Here is a 19,721-nt window from a genome sequence, read left to right as displayed (position 1 = left end):
AATTCTGCCAAAAACGAAACAAAATGGGGGTAAAACTAAAGTAAATTAGTTTTTATTAGGAAATTCAGAATTTCTTAGGTAGATACCAACCAGGAAGGCTGAGAGAGCCTTGTGCAAGGATGCCCAGAGCCTGAGTGTGCACAGGGGTGTGCAAGAGCACATCTTGGGGCCCCAAATTACCCAAAACAAACCCAAAACAAGCCCAGCACTGCAGCAGGACCAGCACAGGGAGAACTCCCTCGTCTGACTTCATTAATCCAACTCTTGCTCGTGTATCAGAGTGCAGCACGTTTTCTTGTAAAAATGATTAAGCTGCTAATTAAGCTGTTTATAACTTGTTTCCCTGGTTGCTAATGATAATTAACATGCAAATTAGCTGAGGGAAGAAAGGCACAGGGGTCCTCAGTTCATTACCAAGTTAATTACTGTTTGCATACTTAAACATAACAGTTATAAATGGTGGCATTTAATGTAATGGCCAAGATGATAATTATACCAACGACATTTTGAAAAGTCATTTCACTCTGTGCTATTTTTCTGGGTGATTGATGTTGCCATGGCTGGTTGATAAACTTACTGCAGGCCCAGATGACTTGGAAGCAGCAGAACCAAACAAGTCATCCCTTAACAACATCCCCTTATCCCTGTTTGTTTGGAAAGCAGGGAAGGAATGAAGGGAAATAAGAGCAGAAAGGTTCATTATTAACAGAGGAGGGATAAAGTGAGCTGGTTAACAGTGTGCAATTTCAGCTGGCAACATCAACAGCTTCCCTTTTTTATCCCTCATGGTCTGTTATTCCAAGTTTCAGCATTGCTGGGAGTCCCTTCTAAGGCTCAGCCCATCAAACTCATCCCTGCCCTTGGCCTCAAATGCTTCTATCCTAAACAGACATGGCAACTAACACACCACAGGAATGTCATGACTTTGTCACTTTGCACTGGGAAGAACAGAAGCAGAGGGCATGGCTATTTTTTTTTTTTTCTTACTTAATGCCCCTTGCTTGGCATATTGAGGAATTTGTTCAAACAAACCTGTTCCAATGTCCCTCACTGGACACAGAGGTGCTGAGCCAGATGAAAAATCAGCCTAATTCTGAGGGTGGGAAGTCTGGGATGTTGGAGTGTTCGGATATCCAGAGGTTGGTCTTGGTCCCCAATCACATATGGCCCAGCTGTTCCTGATTTCAGCATTTTCCATCTCGAAATCCTGGACTTGCAAAGCCAGGCTGGGAAATTCCAGTGGAATAACTCAGAGCAGGAAAGGACAAGATTACAGACGGTGAATTTTGTAATACTCAGCCAGATCCTGACTGACTGGGTCAGAGTATAAAATGACCAGGTTAAAACTCCTCTACCCTGGGCCACCTTCCACCCACATGTTTGAGAGCTCTCTTAAACACCAGTTTAATGACTGGACGTGGCACTCAGAGCTCTGACCAGGGTGACAAGGTGGTGATCGGTCACAGGCTGGATTTGATGACCTTGGAAGCTTTTTCCAACCTCGTAATTCTGTGATTTCAGCTGCAAATTTCTACCCTCGAGCCTTTGCATCAGAAGATGCAGCATCAGAGGGGAAGGCAGGTGTGTGAGCATCCTAAGGGAACACCGTGAACATCATAGGGGAATGATGATCCTTTTTATTCCAAGTCCAGCACCTCTATCTGCCTGTGGAATAGGCAGATCCACCTCCCTGCCTCACACTGCAGAACTCCCAGCACAAGGAGAACTGGTTCAATTCTGCAGCTGCACAGCTGAATCTCAGAGTCACAGCCCAGCCAGCCACTGAGACAGCAAAGTCTGCCTGTGGTGACCTCTGGGTGCTCTCTGCTGTCACTGCTTTAATCTCCACAACATAAACAAAGGGATTGTTCCTTTTCCTAATGGAACAACCACGCTTTTCTTGTAATCTCGCTCAAGTGCATCTTAATCCTGCTCCTTATCGAGGATCCCTGCAATCCTTTGCATTATCACTCTTATTGGGTGAGCAGAGACGAAAATAGTGCAGTGCATGCAGAGATCACCTGGGCTTTCTGTGCCCACACACCTTCGTGCATTATCTGGTGAGCAGAAAAGTTTGACCAAAGAGCTGTCTGACATATTCTATAATAAGATTTTAAGTCCTGGAGAAAAAGATGCTCAGGGAGGACCTTTTCTCCACAACTGCCTGACAGAAGGGGTGTCAGGCTCTGCTCTCAGGGAAAAAAGGGCAGGATGAGGGTAAATGGCCCCAAGCTGTGCCAGGGGAGGTTCAGGTTGGACATCAGGAGGAATTTCTCCATGGAAAGGGTGGTCAGGCCTTGGAAGAGACTGCCCAGGGAGGTTTGGAGTCCCCATCCCTGGAGGTGTCCAAGGAAGGGCTGGACGTGGCACGCAGGGCTCTGTGCTGGTGATGAGGTGGGGATTGAGCACAGGATGGACTCTGATCCTGGAGATCTTTTCCAACCTCAATGATTCTGTGATAAAAACAACACTCAAAAGACTGAAAACATCTTGAAAATGAATATTTCCTACCAGACTGCATTAGGAAGCAGATCTGTCACCACCAACCCTTAGAGGTCTCCATTTGAACTCTGCTGGGATCCAAAGGCACAGCAGCAGCTGTGGGGACATGGGGACACAGTGCCAGGGCTGCAAATTCCCTCCACAGGAGAAGGAGATGCTGCCTCAGGCTGACAACAGAGCTCCTGGCAGCCCAGCTCCACCGACAGACCGAGGGCGTGGAACTAAAGATGCCTCGGGATGAAATTTCACCGTGTGGCTTCACACACCAGCAGAGCTCCTTGGCTTCAGCGGGGAGGGCAGCCAGCCACCCAGCCTGGATCATGTAGGACAAACATCTTCATTCCCCAGCCTGAATGCTTACACCGGCCTAAGGAGAGCAGAATTTGGTATCTGCTCTCCAGCCCAGGTACAGCTCAGAGAGAAAAACAGTCATCAAATAAATCAAATTTGGTGGGTTTTTTTACATTATTAATACCCCACCCCATTATGCTCGTCTCTGTCAAAGAAAGGTCATCCTCCTTTTAGGCCAAAGTTTCAACCCCATAATGCTGCTTTCTCAGCCTCAGTCCTAGCTACATTTAACAGCCAGAAGAGAAAGGACTTGTTACACTGCAGCCACTGAGGGCCTTCAAAAGAAAGAAGTGCAAGATTCCTCAGCCCTGTCTCTGAGATGGGCTGTTGCAGATGTGTTTGTGCACCCCCTGCTCTGCAAAGCAGGAAAAACAAAGTTTGCAAACTTGTTTTGTATTTATTCCCTCCCCACTGACCTCCCTTTAAAAATTCATCAGTAATCAGAGACATCCCGAGGAGCTGTTGTAGTAGAGTTACTATTTAATGAGTGTGTAGCCGACTTAATATTTAATGTTTAGATAGACATCTCCATAATTCCTTCCCCCTTCCTGTATTTTATGATCTTTTTAGGAAAGGAGCTGGTCTTATCTACCCCACAGAACACACAGCAAATTGTCTGGAGGCTTGAGAAGAACCTTTAAGTCTTTGCTGGTTCCACCTCTTACAAGAACAGGTTTAAACACTCTCACTCTCAGGGATGACACCAGGGCACAGAGAAATACTGTCTTTTTCCACTGAGCTTCTTAGATTTTGCTCCTCTTATTCCTTCGAGGTTCAAAGTTAAGAGCCTAAGTTTGATACACAACACAAAATTGATTGTGTTTTTCTCACCTAAACTCAAGAAAATAACATTTCATGAGGCTGCTGCCTTTTTCACCAAGCCCAGCATCCCCTAAACCATCCGTGCTCCAGCTTTTTCAGCAGGAAATGATGGATGGAGGACAATGCCATCCTCACGTTCTCTGTATCTACGGGGCAAAACGTGGCTGGAAGCAACTTCCAGCCCACTCAGTCATGCAGCAAAGTCAGATGATGGGTAATGATTTTTGCAGCCTGGACCAGGCTCCATCAGAGACTCCAGTCCCAATTTTATTCCCACAAGCTCTGCCAGAGCCTCCGAGGAGGGGCAGAGGCCTTTGATCAACTCAGCTCCCCTTAATGTGATTTCTATTTCAGAACTGCTTCTGTTGTGCCCTTGAGTCTTTTCCTGGCAATATCACCTGTGGCCCGATGTGACAGCAATGCTAAATTATATCTTGATGGCTAATTAGGGTAATTAAAGTGAAAGTAATCAAATCATGGTAATGGGCAAACTCTTAATAAAATGTCAAAAAATCTCTATCCATCATAGAGGGGTTTTTTTAACTCTTTTGAATGTCAAAAAATGTGGAGAAAGAAAGAGTTGCACTTCAGAATGGCCCTGGCTTAAAGGGACAGCATCAGGCTAAACAATCCTAAAAACAGAGTTGATCTACTGCTAAAAAAACTCCAATTGTCAAAAAAACGTGTTATTATTTAAAAGACAAGGGTTAATATTTAAAAAGTAAGAGTAGTTATTAAAAAAATGAGAATTACTCTTAAAAATAACATTTATAATTTAAAAAGAAGGCTTTTTAATAAAAATATAAGGTTAAAAGTTTGGGCTGCATCACAGAGTTTGCTGGTTTGTGTAAGTAATTCCTTGTATCTTGTCCTGCTGAGGATCATGACCTGGATTAGTTTCCTGATGGGGATCCCCTCTCCAAAGTGATGAGGATCCTTTCCCCAAAATGAGGATGATCCTTTCTCCAAAGTGATGGGGATCCCTTCCCCAAGGTGAGGAGAATCCTTTCCCCAAAGTGAGGGGAATCCTTTCCCCAAAGTGATGAGGATCCTTTCCCCAAAGTGATGAGGATCCTTTCCCCAAAGTGATGGGGATCCCTTCCCCAAAGTGAGGGGGATCCCTTCCCCAAGGTGAGGAGAATCCTTTCCCCAAGGTGAGGAGAATCCTTTCCCCAAAGTGAGGGGAATCCTTTCCCCAAAGTGATGAGGATCCTTTCCCCAAAGTGATGAGGATCCTTTCCCAAAGTGAGGGGATCCTTTCCCCGAGGTGAGTGGAATCCTTTCCCCGAGATGAGGTGCATCCTTTCCTCAAAGCGGCGGGGATCCTTTCCCCAAAATGAGGGATCACTTCTATCAGATGAAGGGGATCCTTGCCCTGGCCATGCCCTGAGCATCCCTTCCTGCGGGAAAAGGAGAGAAGCGCAGGCACGGTGCCCGTCCCCGCCCCGGGCAGTGTTTGCGGTCTCCAGGGCGACACAGCGCCCGCTCCTGCCCTGTTCTCCCTCCTTTCCTCCCTCCTTTCCTCCATCCCTCTCAGGTATCGGCGCTCCCCGGCCGGCCGCTGGTGTGCGGGATGAGGGGCAGCAGCCTCATCCTCCCCGCTGCCTGGGAAAAAGCCGAGCTTGTCCTCCTTCCTGCAGGCCAAGGGAAAAGGTAAGGGCTGGGCGAGGCATCGAGGTGCTGTGGCTTCATCTCCTTTGTGTCCCCCCACCAGCGGTGACCATGGATCATTAAAGATTTATCAGACGGGTGTCCCAGCCTCATTCCATGGGCAGGGAACGCTGGCCAGGGGGTGTGGGTGCTTTCCAACCTGCCTGGGCTCTCTGAACCTCTGTGATGTTTCTCCTCATCAATTTACTCCCCCAGAAACCTGGCAGTGACCAAACCCCGGCTTTTCACAGCGCCTGGGTTTGCTGACATCTGGCATTTTCCCTCCAAGCAGAAAAACTTGTGTTCCAGAGCCCCTCATGGCTGATTTGCTGCTGAAATTCTGCTCCGTGGTCACCCATTGCTGATTTTCTCTCAAACCTGTATTCCACAGCCCCTCACGGCTGATTTTCTGTTAAAACTCAGCTCCAGAGCCCCTCATTACAGTTTTTCTGCTAAAACTCTTCTCTATAACCCACCCTTACTCATTTTCTATCAAAGCTCTACTCCACAGCCCTTCGCTGCATATTTTGTGCTAAAACTCTCCTCAACAGCCCCTGACTGCTGATTTTCTGCTAAAATTCTGCTCCACAGCCCCTCACTGCTGATTTTCTGTTAAAATTCTGTTCCACAGACCCTCATTGCTGGTTTCTGCTAAAATTCTGCTCCACAGCTTCTCACTGCTGATTTTCTGCTAGAATTCTGTAAAAATTGTGCTCCGAAGCCCCTCATTGCTGATTTTTTGTCAAACCTGTGCTCCACAGCCCCTCGCTGCTGATTTTCACCTAAAATTCTGCTAAAATTCTGCTCCACAGCCCCTCACTGCTGAGTTTCTGTCAAACCTGTGCTCCACAGCCCCTCTCTGTTGGTTTTTTGTTAAAACCCTTCTCCCACAGCCCCTCTCTGTTGGTTTTTTGTTAAAACCCTTCTCCCACAGCCCCTCTCTGATGGTTTTTTGTTAAAGCCCTTCTCCCACAGCCCCTCTCTGTTGGTTTTCTGCTGAAGCCCTTCTCCCACAGCCCCATTTCTGTTCTCCAGGCCCCAGGCACGCCGCAGCGCTGTCGGCCCAGGCGCAGGAGATGTCCCCCGAGGAGCTGGCCGCCCTGCTCTGCGGGGAAGGGGACCAGCACCTCTCCCAGCAGGAATTGCCAGCAGCCACAGCTTTTTACCTGGCCGCCTTCAGCTGCTGTGCCCTCACTGCAGTGCACAGAGTGAACTCCATGGGCCGCGGGCTCCGGGAAGGAGTGGTGGCCACCCTGGAGACCTGGTGCAAAGGCCGGGCTCCCATCCCTGAGATCCAGAGCAGGAACCTGGCCGTGGTGTCCCTCAGCGTGGGAATAGCTGCCATTTTCCTCTCCACCTTGATCCCCAACAGCGTGGCGGCCTCGGTGTACGAGCTGGAGGCTCTGCTGAGGCGAGGGCGCCCGGAGGAGGTGGTGAGTAGATGCGATGCGCTGCTGGAGGCCGACCCCAGGGCCGCCATGGAGCTGCTGCTGCTGAGGGCGCTGGCGCGGGTGCTCTCAGGGACACAGGCCGGGAAAGGAATCGTGGATTATGTCCAAGCCTTTGTGCTGCATCGAACCGAGGCTGTGGCCTACGTGTGCAGCAGGCAAAGGGAACACCTGCCCCGGGTGGTGCAGGCTTTCTGCGATCACCTGGGCAGGTGGCAGGAGGAAAGGTCAGGCTGCGGGTCCTCGGAGCAGTGGCTGGGTGACTGCTACGCCTTCCTTGGTGCCGTGGCACCGGGGCACCTCTGGGTGTGCAGGGCACGGGCAGCTCACCTCCTGAAAACAGGCCAGTTTCGGGAGTGTGTGGCTGTTTGCAGCAAGGCCCTTGAGGGCTTCTCGGCTGAGAATCTCAGAGGTGAGGACGTTCTGGCTCTGCTCCTGGAACGAGCTGCTGGGTATTTCTTCCTGGGCGGACGGATGCGGGAAATGATGCAGGATTTAGCAGCAGCCTTTGCAGCAGACCCTGCCTGGGCGATTAAATGCTTTGAAGAGCTTTTCTCCCCCTGTGATGCTGAGAAGATCGAGGAGCAGGCCAGAGCTGCCCTGGAGGAGAGGTTTGCAGCGTACAGGGAGGCTGTGCGTGCCCGGGCTGAGCTCAGGGGCAGTCGTGGCACTGAGCTTCTCCTTCCAGTCATCCAGACAATCCAGCTGCTCCTGCACATCTGTCCAGGCTCCAGCCGGGAGCTCAGTGTCCGCCTGGCAGACTGTCACCTCCTGCAGGGACAGCCCGGGGCCGCCCTGGACCTGTGTGAGCAGCTGCTGGCAGCAGAGCAGAGCACTTACCACAACACCCTGCTGGCTCTGCGAGGCTTCTGCTGCCTCCATGCCCAGGACCACCCCAAAGCCCTGCAGGACTTCCAGAGGGTCATCGAGCACGATTCCCCACATCCCAACAGCTGCATCAAAGCCCTGTGTGGGCGTGGGCTGATCCGCATTTCTGGTGGCAGCAATTATTTGACAGCCCTGGATTATATCACAGCTTGCCAGTTAAAGCTGGAGGAAACCATCTTCACCATCAAGTCCTACGTGCCATGGAACCAGAGGGGATTGCTGCTGAAGGTCCTCCAGGAGGAAGGACAGATGATGCTCCAGAAGAAGAGGTACTCAGGAGGCAGCTCAGTTTCCTTTCAGAAAAAAGCAAACAGAGGCTGTGCACATTCCTAACCTTGAAGGTACTTTGTTTTGTTGGCTTTTTTTTTTTCTTCTCCAGAGATGCTCCTGGGGTTTTCCAGCTGGCTTCTCTCTTGGTGGAGCTGGACAGCTCTGACGAGGCATCCCAGCTCCTGTGTGCTGATGCCCTGTACCAGATGGGCCGTGGGGAAGAAGCCCACAGGATGCTGTCACTGGCCCTCTCCAGAAATCCCCAGAGAGCTCCTGTGCTGGCCAGGCTGGCCCTGCTGCAGCTCAAAAGAGGCTTTGTGCACGATGGCAACCAGGTAAGGAGCACCTGGAAAACCTCATCCTTGGGGTCATTCCCTCCTCAACAGCTGATTTGCCAGATTTGTCCCAGACGGCAGGGAAATTACAGATTAATCCCTGTGTTCAGTGGTTTGGGTGCATTTCCCCTCTAAAACTAAACTTTGCTGTTAGGAGCTCCCTGAATAGCAACAGGGAGAGCTGTGACACAGGGAAACTTGGAGCCCACATGCAGAACCTCTAGAAGAGCTTTGAAGGTGTAAATACAGGGCTGATATTGCCATAAAATTACAAAAAGGCCACACAAGGACTCCCAGCTAAATCCAGCTCATTCCTCATGTGCTTTTTAATGGCATTTCTCAGCACTTTAACCAGGCAGAGCACCCTGTCCCTGGGGACAACATTATGGGATTGGGAATGTTCCCTCAGAGAAAAGAAGGCTCAAGTGCCACCTCCCCGATTATTCTAAGCATTGGAGCAGAAAGACACAAATGCAGAAACTCCAATATCAGTCTGCAGTTTTCTTTCTCCAACGCTGATAAATTTTGCTTGAAAGCCATTCCAGCAAGTTGGTTCTCCTACCCAGGATGACGAAGCTGAATTCCCAGTCTCTGCCATCAGAGGGAACTATTGTATTTTTTTTAAAGGGCCATATAAATTCTGCTAACTGATAAGGAGGAAGGTGTTATTGTCAGCACTTCACTACTCCCTATAAAAAATAAAAGTTTACTGCCTTTGGGAAGGCTGTTAATGGAGGCTTTATTAGAGTGCTGCCCTTGGAAGTTGGATTTCCATCTGCAGCTTCTGCTGCAAGTTCTACATGGAGGATCTGAAAACTTCTCTCCAAAATGTTTTGTCCCACTTGCTTGACAGATGCCAGTCACTTTTATCTATTAATAAAACAACGTTATAAGTTCAAGGGATGTGTCTGGTACATCAGGATAACTGTGTTCTTGTCCAGGCTTCTCTGGCTCAGATTTGAATATACAGTCACTGCTGAGCACTGTAAAACCCATTTTTGATTCATTTTCATTGGAAATGCAGTGAAAAAAAGTGCTTGCTGAGGCAAAAATGCCAAAGGTCAGACAGAATTCTTTTCCAGAAGGACAGTAATTTGTGGGTTTGAATCCATGATTTTCCCAGATTCCCAATAGCAATACTAAAAATAAGTTACAGCATTTCCCTAATTTTCCATTAATTTTCTGGGTTTGATTTTGCAGTCAAAAGGGTCCTTGGAACCCCTGTATTCCACAGGAACATTCTTTTTTTTGGGCAATCATCCTGTATTTATAAAAACACTGCCAATGTGGAGCAGATGTTGCCCAAGACAAAGCGGGCAGCACCCCGTATTTGCTCAGAATTATTTCCACAGCTGCAGTGGTGGTGAGGAAAGGTAAGAATTCCCGTTTTCTCCAACCTGCATTCACACCAGGGCCAGCTGAGGAGATAAATCAGGGAGATTTGTGGTCCTGGGCTGGCTGAAGCCCCAGGGAGAGGTGGGGAAGCTGGGGAAGGGCACAATGGTCTCACACACAACCTCACATCCCATTCAATTCCTTCTCCGCTGCCTTTTCCTCTCCCATCCTTAAGCTGCTGAAGAGACTGATCAGAATTGGAGACTCCTCCTGCCTCCTGCCAATCCTGGACATTTTCCAGGACGAGGACAGAAAGCTGCTGCAGAGCCACTGCCGCTGGCGAGCCCTGGCCATCCTGAAGGGCAAACAGGAGGCTGCTGCCATCAGAGAGGCCATTGCCCACCTGTCCTTTGCCATCCTCGCTGCAGGTAGGACACCAGGATGCTCGTGGGCATCTGCTCCTAAAGGAAATCACAAGGGTGGGACAGGATGTCCAGGTGTCCTGTGTCACCTCCCCCCGGGTGAGGGCTGACACGGCAGGTTCACCTGGGCCATGAGGTGGTGTAGTTAAACAATAAGGAACTAAGTTTTAAATTCCTTGAAATGGGTTCAGCTCAGTTCTACATGGACATCAGCCCCTTTTCTTCACCCAGTGCAAAAAAGTGAATGCAGCTTCTCACACATTTCACTATCCCAGCTTCCACTCAGGAGAGAGACCAGGCTGACATGGAAATGCTTCTGGCGTGTTCCAAGTAAAACCATGTTTGTATGGAAATCTGCCTTTCACTCTGAGCAAATGTTATGACAGCAGCACAGAGAAGAAGAGAGACTGGCTCATGGAAATGGAATAAAAAGCCTGTTAATTGCTTGGAGATGGTTCCATTTCACAGCCCGTGCATTCCAGCTTATCAGCTCCCCACCTGCTAGAACAGATGCTTGTTAAGAAATAGATATTGTCTTTAGAGGAGCCAACTGGTAGAGCTCCAGAGTGATAATCATCTTTGGTACAGAAGTTTTGGAGCAAATCAGAAGGGAGAAAAAGCCTCATTACTGCAGAGGAATTACTTGGAGCCTGTCTGCTGGCTGATCTCTGCAGGCAGCTGCATTTGCTGACCTCCCTATGAAAACATATTTCCAGTGGCACTGATGATTTATCATCCAATATTGGATGCCACAGTTACTGATTGCAACCCTGGGCATGTTAAGATCCTTATTGAAATTGCCTTGGAAGGAAGGGATAGGTGGATGGCAGGGAGAAAAATGTTCTGCAGGCAGAGAGTGAAGGGACCAGGATTTTCACTGATAACTCGATGTGTTTATTTGGGCAGCACTTGGGTGAAAGCAAAGAAAAACAAAACAAAACAAAAAAAAAGGCAGCTCAGTATCACAAATCCCAGTGCACAGTAATTCTGGCAGGGAATTAGTCAGTCCCATCTGGATAACTCATTCATCCAAAACAATGTGTACCTTCCCTGCCCGTGGCAGGGGGTTGGGGATTCTTTAAGGTCCCTTCCAACCCAAACTATTCTGTGATTCTGACCCCACTTTACTGAAACAGCCAAATGGCTTCGTGCCTCCACTCTCACATAGTCACAGATCTCCCTCTTAGGGCTTTCTCCTCTCATTTATGCTGCTCCCACTCCAACCTGACACAGATTCTTTTTTCCTTTCCACTCATGGCTGATAACACGTGGCAGGAATTGCACTTGCAGCGAAAATAAAGGAAACTTCCACTTAAGCAAACTCTCATTGTACTTCATCCTGAGGTATCCTCAGGCCAAGTGGAGCTTTTTTTTTTTTTTTTGTAGGTTCCTGTGGGTATCCTTGCAGTAACCATGGCTGCATCCCTGTCCTCCAGGTGGTTATGCTGAGGATTGCCTCCTCACCAGGGCCCGATGCTATGGGCGCCTGGGGCAGATGAAAACAGCCATTTTTGATTTCAATGCTGTCCTGAAGGAGGAGCCCAGGAATGTGCAAGCTCTGAGCGGCCGAGGGTTCGTCCACCTCGCTCTGAGGCAGCAGAAGGTACTGTCCATGTGGGGCTTCGCTGATTTTCCTGAGGGTATTGGACAATGGGAGTGTAAAGTATCACAGGACTTGTTGTGGAATCAGTGAAATCAGGAGTTTCTCACAGAATTTGGGCAGTGAAAGGCTCTGGGTTTGGCTGGGTGTATGAACAGCCCACCTGAGGTTACTGATTTTCTTTCCCAAGCCTAGAGACAGGAAGACTAAACCTTGGCCATTACTTTCTGTGATACCAAAGGAGTTTAAAACACTTTGCAAACACTCATTCAAACCTGAATTATGAATCAAATCTGATTTATGATCTCCTATCACCTCTGAAAATGGAAAAATTGCAGCACAAGGACAGGGAAGAGCAAAGTTCTTCCATGGCTCAGCAGAGAACAGAACAGAACAAATGATCAATATTTAATTATTGCTTCCATTTCTTTCCTTGGTGTTGTTTTTCCACAGGAGGCAGTGCAAGATCTAATCTCAGCACTGAAGGTGGAGGCAGGAGCAGTGGTCCCAGCAATCCTGTCCTTGAAGCCTGAAGCCCAGGGGTTGGTCACTGGGTGGCTCCTCCAGCATGGCAGGGCTGCTCTCACCAGGCTCATGGCCACCAAAGACCTCCCAGGAGAAGAGACCCTGGGGGACCTTCTCACAGTGGCAAAAGCACTGACCAAAATCTGCAGGGCTGCACAGCATCACATCTTCTACATTGATGTTTTGATGGCAAATGGTGAGTTCCAGTCCTTCAGCACAGCTGGTCAGACCTGGTGAACGAGCAGAAAATGGATGGAAGGGAATGTTAAGTGTCAAGGGTGTTGTTGGATGGTGCTGGATAATGCTGGGTGGTGCTGGACAGTGCTGGATGGTGCTTCTCAAGAGAAGTTTGAAACATTTTGGGATGGGGTGTGACGTAATTAACACATTCATGTGGACTGGCTGCCTGAACCCTGCCTTGCTGAGGTTTCCCAGTGCCTTTCTCCCCACGGGATGGGTTGTGGAGTTTGTGCTGCTGTTCCCCAACAGGGAGGCACCAAGAGGCCCTGAAGCACCTGCAGGAAGCCTTTGGCCACTCTCCTGCTGAGGATTTTGCCAGGGCTCGCTTGGCTGTGCTGCAGCTGCACAGCAGGAACGTGGCAGAAGCAGCTGCCCCACTCAGTGTCCTGGCCAGGAGGGATGAAAAGGACTTGGCTTTTCTCCTGAACTTTGTAGACACCAAGCAACAGCAGCATCTTGCTCAGGTATAGCTTTTTTTTTTTTTTTTTTTTTTTTTTTTTTTTTTTTTTTTTAATCCCACACCCTTGGATTCAGTGGGGAAAGAATTGAGAAGCAAAACTGGGATTGCACGGATTTCTCCCTGCCATGAGAAGTGCATGGGGAGAGTTTTATCAGATGGACAGGGCACAAATTTGCTTTTCCTCCAGCCAGGTCAGACAGTTGGAGCCAAACTTCTTTCACTGCAGTGACCTTGATCAATCCCTGATAATCCATCACTGCCACATCTGAGCATTTGGGATTCCTTTTTGGTTTCCCTGGCACAGGACCTGGTGATGCCCACACTGAAATTCAGGGGAGGTGAGGGGCAGCAGGAAGGAGTTTAACAGATTTTAACAGGCTCATGGATGGCTCCTGGGGAAAGCAGATTCACGTTTTGTTCATTTTCTTGGTAAAATTATACTGAATGTTTCAATTCAGTGACATTAAGTGCTTCCATCCTTCTTGCTCTTTTGTGCAACATTTAGGATTTTTAATATGTTCATATTGTTATAAAATGAAAAGCTTTGAGGCTGGTTTCCTTACCTTAAACTGGCACAATTCCACATGGCTGTGGTCCCCCCCAAGTATTCATTATTCAGCATTTTTTCAAGTTACTCCCTCAAAGTACACCCAGAAAATATCTCCAATAATAAGACAGGAGGAGATCAGATTGATGGTGAAGAGTTTTAACACTCAGCCAAGCATCTGCAATTCTGATTACCCAGAAGCTCTGTGTTCTGAGAATCAGTTTGCTTCCTTTTATTCAATTTGTTGCTGGTGTGCACCCTGGTGAGAAGCTATATTGTTATGCTCTCTCCCAGGTTATAATACAAACAACATGCTGATATCCTTAATGCAGCAAGAGGAGCCCTTGGAATGTATTTGAACAGAACAGCAGGAGGATATAAGTAAACAAGTATTAATTTACCAGTCCCCAGACATGCCCCATTACTGAGAAAAGAGCCCCTCTCTTCTAAATAATGTAAAAAGTTCAGTCTTATGGGGGAAGAGTTGGAAGACTTCAGAGGCAATTTGCAATCTTCCACTTTAGAAAGTTGATAAAGGAACAATTGAGACTGTGACTAGGGAGGCCCTCAGGAGGTGTCTGTAAATGAAGAGACATTTTACAGCTGAATTTCCCCTGCTGCCACATCACTCCTCCTGTGGGGGTCTCACAGCCCAGTCCATCCCTGCTGCTTCCCGAGGCAGCACAGGAGGGATGTTCTCTGCTGTCAACAAGAAAAGAAAAATGAGAAGAAAAAAACAAACTAACATTTGTATCGCTTATGCTGCACTGACATGTGAGAACCCACTGGTGCCACCGGTGAGTGAAGCCTTTAAAGTGGGAGAGAAAACTTATTTCTGTCTCTTTCTGGCAGCTGTGTCTGAAAGAAAACCCCTCAGTGTGTTTCATTTATCACGAGAAATTCTTCTGCTTGAGATGAGAGGTGTGACCAGGCTGATTTCAAAACTGGAGCCCCATACCAGTGTTGGAAGTTTAAAAAGAAAACATTGCCCTCTTTCATCTCGTGCTTTTGTTCAATTAGTTAATGTTTGAACTCAAGCACCTGCGGGTTTTTAGATGTGTTTTGTGGCCAGGGGAGGAGTGTGTGCTCTCTGGGGTGGGAAAGGAATTGTTTCATCCACCTGCCCATTGTCTCAAAGGATTTCCCAGCAGAACTTCCTTTTGACTGCAAGGTTATTCTGGTTTGTGAAAGGAAGATCTCAGTAAAAGCAAAATTTAAAAAGCTTACAGACAGAATTAGTGCTAAAATTCCCAGTGATGGCCTGACTTTGCCAGGGCTCCTACCCTGGGAGAGGGAGTTTGCTCTGTTCCTGAATTTCCCAGGTAGGAAAAGGAGAGTTCAGATTTCACACCAGCACTCCAGCACAAAAGCATCTCTGCCATATTGTTTTTGGAGTATTTGGAATTACAGGCATTTCAAAACCGTGTCATCATTATCCTGGAGCCAGGTCTGAAGAGCTAAAAATAGTTCTCCATAAGCTGAATAGGAAAGGGTGGAGGAAGGAGAGAGCTCCTTGATGTACTTTTTTTTTTTTTTCACGGAAAACAAAGCGATAAAATTCTCCCATTATTTATAGTCGAAGGGGTCCCATGCTGAGAAATTTGTAAACAACTGGGAGAGCCCCATGGGAATAGGAATCTGAAAGATTTATTAAGCTGCAAAAGGTCAGAGGAAGGGAGTTTGCTTGCTGCTCATGCAGCTTCAACCCTTGGTTTTCCTAAGTCAGGGGTAAATGCACGACTGATTCCCAGCCCCTCACACAGATCCTCGGGGCTGCAGCTTCTGTGGATATCCAGATTCCTACAGAAAGGGTCTCCAAAACTCCATGGTCTGTGCCAGGATTAGGTGAAGTTGGCATTCCACATGCCCTTCATGGCACGTGCAGGTGGAGAAGGAAAGATTTGCTCCAAACTCTTCTGGAAACGTCCAACCTTCTCCCAAAGCTCAGAGTTTATCATTCCATCTGCTGGGATTTACTGCTCAGGGACTAACCCTTGGCCATAATTCCATGTCCAGTAAACTCCTCACTCTTTTTCTTTCTAAGGAATTAAGCCTTGGTCATATCATAAGATTGATCCCTAGAGACTGGAACCAAAAATGCCACAAAAATATGTGTATATTCAGTCCTTTACACTCAGTGAGGTGAATAGTTGGAAAAAAGGGACACAGAGACCTAATCCAGGGATCCACTCATGGCCCTTTCCAGGTGGCACCTGAATTATTTCATTCTGGAAGCCAAAATCCAAGTTTTAGTGACAAGCTGGACTTGGGTTCCTCTGGAATGCACTCCACAGATTTTCCTGCCCTTCCAGGTCACCTGCAATGAGGCTGATGACAAAAATGTTTCTCCAAGGCCACGTGCAGGGAGCAGCTGAACTCAGCTGTGCCATGTCCTTCACCTTCCTTCCCTGAGCCTGGTTTTCATCTCTGTTAGGAGATAATGTGCAAGATGCTGATTAATCCTTCCCTGTTACACCCCAAAAATGTCCCAGCTCAGGTCCCTTAAGTCAGGCAGAGCCAAAAGAGAATCCAGAATCCAGCTGCTCAACCTTCCTCCATCAGCAAGGCTGAAATCATTTCTTTTCAGATGGGATTTTTCCTCCAAGTGTGGCAGGAAAGGCAGAATCTCATGGCTTGATTTGGGGACTCTCAGTGAAGGAGACAAGGCAGTGGCTCAGTGAATAAATGCAATATTGCCTGTGGTGCAATAACCCCAAATGCCCCAGGGTAGAGCACTGAAACCTCTAGCACCAGATTCAGCATAACAACAACAATTGTGTTTTCCTCTGCCTCTGAGACAGCAAATGCACCTTCGAGGCTGAAAATGACAATTTAACTACACAAACACAAGCTATCTGGAGGAACTGCACTGTGTTCCTTGGAACAATGTGATCCAGAACTCTGGAATTTCTAGGGGAATAAAAAACACCTTCTCTTGCCAGGCTGCTCCTCACGCAGCTGCAATTCCACCTTGAGCCCTTGTTAAATTCCTGCCACTGAGGGGACTCTTGCATTGAGGAGTTGTCTTAAAAACATTTCAAAGTAAATGTGCTGTTCCTTAAACAAGACATCTGAGATGGGTTTGGACAGGCTGCCTGAAAACTTATGGCCAGAATTGTTAAAGCCAGGGGTTGACACCCTCCCTATTTAGGGAGAAGTCCTATTGCTATTTCTCTGTGTGGAAGTTGAGACACTCCCTAATAAATACGACTATGTCAAGCAAAATAGCAAATATATATATATAATGTGCATTATAATGAAATAACTGGGGCAGAATTCCTCCTAAACCATGAGGAGAGGCTAAATTATTTCATGCCACTGTTCTCAGATGAGGTGCTGGGATTTGCCCCACGGTATTGATCCCTCTCCTGCAGAACTTGCTTTCCTCAGTCCTGGCAGACAGCAATCAATTCTAACCTCAGTCAGCCAAAAGAAAATGGTCCCACAGAGAGACTGGAGGCCCTGACCTGGCTGTTGAGTGTGGCTACTGAGACAAGGGCTGGGCTAACTGGATTTCTGCGTCCACAAACAGGAGTTACCCCATGAAATGAGGAGGATGGAAACATTTATCCTTTGCTTGAAGCCTCAGCTTGTTTGGCCCAGCCTTTTGTAAGCCCTCAGCTGCTGATGGCAGCCTTGTTTATAACTTGAATATTCAATCTGCTGCAGCACGTTAAAAGCTTTATTTATTACCAATAAAGGGAAATAATGAGAAATCCATTTGAGGCAAATAGTTCTAATGGAGTTTTCTTCATTGACCTCCGTGAACCTATAAATTATGTGGCTCTTTTGGCCTTCTCTGTTTTCTTGTTGTTGTTTTTTTCCTTCAGATGAGGGCAGAGAGTTCAAATTGCACTCGGGATTAACAATTAGCAAAGCCACCAGTTGGGCTTTTTTTTTTTCTACAGCTTAGGAAAGCTCCAGTAAAGACCAAAAAAAATATCATTTTGAGCACTTGCATTTGTGGGGCAGCACCTGGGGATGTTGGTCCCGGCAGCTTTTTGTTCACAATTCCTAAGGAATGCAAACAAATTCAGAAGAAATTCTGGCAGACGTGCAGAAACAACGGACTTCAGAAGCTCCTCAAGATAACACCAAGTGCCCAGCGAGCCAAGAGCTTTATATCTTATCTGTATGCAGAAATACACCAGTTATTAGTTCTCCAGCTAGATGCAAGTCCAATATTTGATAAAATAACTAAGATTTCTTAGCGTCTGTGTCTACGACCAGCCCAGACTAGATATTCCCCCGGTTTTTTTTCCCCTTTTTTAACTAACATGGATTACCTCTGTCCCCACAGGCAGCAGCCCAGGAAGGGAAGGTGCTGATGAACAGACATGACCACGAGCAGGCTCTGGGCTACCTCAGCCTGGCTGTGCTGGCCAGCAGGGACAGCCCCAGGTACCTGCGGCGCAGAGCTGCCTGCCTGACACACCTGAGAAAACACCACAAAGCTCTGAAAGACATGGCAAAGGTGATCCAGGGGCACGGCTCTAACAGCCCAAAAACACAGGCTGGGGATCACTGCTGCCAGGGCTTCCTGCTGCTGGCCCTGGCTCAGGAGGAGGCAGCAGTGCAGCATTACATGCAAGCCCTGCAGCTGGACGAGCCCCTGGCCCTGGGCACCATCACCAACTGCCCCGGCAGGGAATCTTTAACCAAAACTTTTCACAAAATTGCACAAAGTAACTTTGAAAAGCAGCGTTACGAAGAGGCCTGGAAAATCACAGACTGTGGGCTTAAAATTGATAAAAGTTCTGAGCTCCAGAAGCTGAAAGCAAGACTCAAAAGGGAGGCATCGAGCTGCAGCATACATTGATTTCTCTGTTTGGGGATTTTCCGGTCTGATTGCTTTCTGGCAGGCTGCAAGAATGAAGGAAAGATGAGAAAGATAAGAAAGATGAGAAGCTCATGATAAATATGCAACAGATGTGACACTGAACATGGGACAGCAGAATTAGGAGTAGAAAGTTTGAGGCAGCAAAACAAAACTGACCAAGAGAGCAATGAGGAAAAAAAAGCAAATTGCAGCATTCAGGATTCCTTAAAAATATTGTGGATTATGTAAACTCCCCATTGTGAAAAAAGCCTTTTTTTCTGGCTAAAGAAGGAATTCTAACAGAGGTTCCAGTCCTACTGAAGGAAAACATTCAAACCACTTACAGCTCATGAATAATAATCGTGCATTTCCTAGCTAGTATTTGATGAGCTCTAACATGTACTTTTCAATCAAATGGCCTTATTTTAATGGACCAGTCAGAAGGATCAGTCAAAAGTAACTCCTGTAGGTGTCTGTGAAGGCCCATTTTGTTACACCCCTCTCCTGGCTCACTCCTGGATGAAGGATGTGACTTGGTGGGAGCACAGTGGATTTGTCAGGGTCAGCACCAATATGGGGAATGGGGCAGCACAAACACCAAATAAACTGTTCTACTGCCCCAGGGAACAGTGAAATAATGGATAAAGGTGAGACTTAACAGAGATCAAAGATCCACTGCAGGGACTCCTGCCTTGATATCCAGGGCTCATGGGCAGCTCCACCCCAGGCTTCACCTTGGATTCCCGTGTGTCCCTTTGCCAGGGCAGGGAACAGGGATCAGCTCCCCACAGGGTGTCTGCCAGAGCTGCTGAATCCCACCCCTCACATCCCTGGTGTTCTAACCCCAGAGCCAGTCCTGCAGCTCATCCAGAAGTGGTGATGCACAAGCAGGAGGCTGGAGGGAGCATCCAAGATGGGATTGCTCCCAGTGCTGCAGCATCCTTTCCTCCTCCTCCTCCTCCTCCTCCTCCTCCTCCTCCTCCTGGACAGTGTGGAATCAGTGTGGGACATCCCTGAGGATTCACCTGTGTGTGATGGGAGCCCTCAGCTCAGTCCAGCAGCAGAAAGGACCCGAGGTGGGGGCCCAGAGCAGCAGCTCCTTTCTTTGTTTTGGCTGCTCCAAAGGAGTTGCCCCAATGTTTTTGGAGTGTGATAATAAAACCGTAGAGGAAAATAGAAACTACTGCTGAAAACAAAGATGAAAGCGATGCTGAGGACTGCTGTGCTGCTTTCATTAAGATGAAAGGGAACAGGGAGCAGTTTCTTTTTTGTTGTGCTGTTGTCTCAAAGGCAACAATCCAGGGTGGAACTTCATTCAGCAGCCATGGGATCAACCCATAGCAATGATACCACCTGGAACCTTCCACCTTTTCCTCTTCTCTGCATGCTCCTTTTTTTTCTGCCCTAAGAGCATAGGTGAGACTGGGCTTCCTGCCCTTCAAATTCGATTTTAATCCTAGTGACACTGATGAGGATTTTTCCCCCTAATGGGCATCAAGATGCTGTG

General features: G+C 47.8%; 1 protein-coding gene across 1 annotated transcript; it reads left to right on the top strand.

The window, feature by feature from the left end:
* The first annotated feature begins 6,401 nt into the window (after nucleotides 1–6,401).
* On the top strand, nucleotides 6,402–18,390 carry TTC34 (tetratricopeptide repeat domain 34). The gene is made up of 8 exons (XM_066334184.1): nucleotides 6,402–6,710; nucleotides 7,122–7,930; nucleotides 8,041–8,266; nucleotides 9,837–10,029; nucleotides 11,460–11,626; nucleotides 12,077–12,344; nucleotides 12,638–12,852; nucleotides 17,696–18,390. Exons 1-8 carry the CDS (start codon nucleotides 6,402–6,404, stop codon nucleotides 18,212–18,214), a joined length of 2,706 nt encoding a protein of 901 aa, XP_066190281.1. The 3' UTR covers nucleotides 18,215–18,390.
* Nucleotides 18,391–19,721: the final 1,331 nt, after the last annotated feature.

This window comes from Sylvia atricapilla, chromosome 22, assembly GCF_009819655.1.
Source record: "Sylvia atricapilla isolate bSylAtr1 chromosome 22, bSylAtr1.pri, whole genome shotgun sequence".
NCBI classification, from domain to species: domain Eukaryota; kingdom Metazoa; phylum Chordata; class Aves; order Passeriformes; family Sylviidae; genus Sylvia; species Sylvia atricapilla.
Note: the sequence above shows the minus strand (reverse complement) of the source record. Positions and strands in the feature narration are given on the sequence as shown.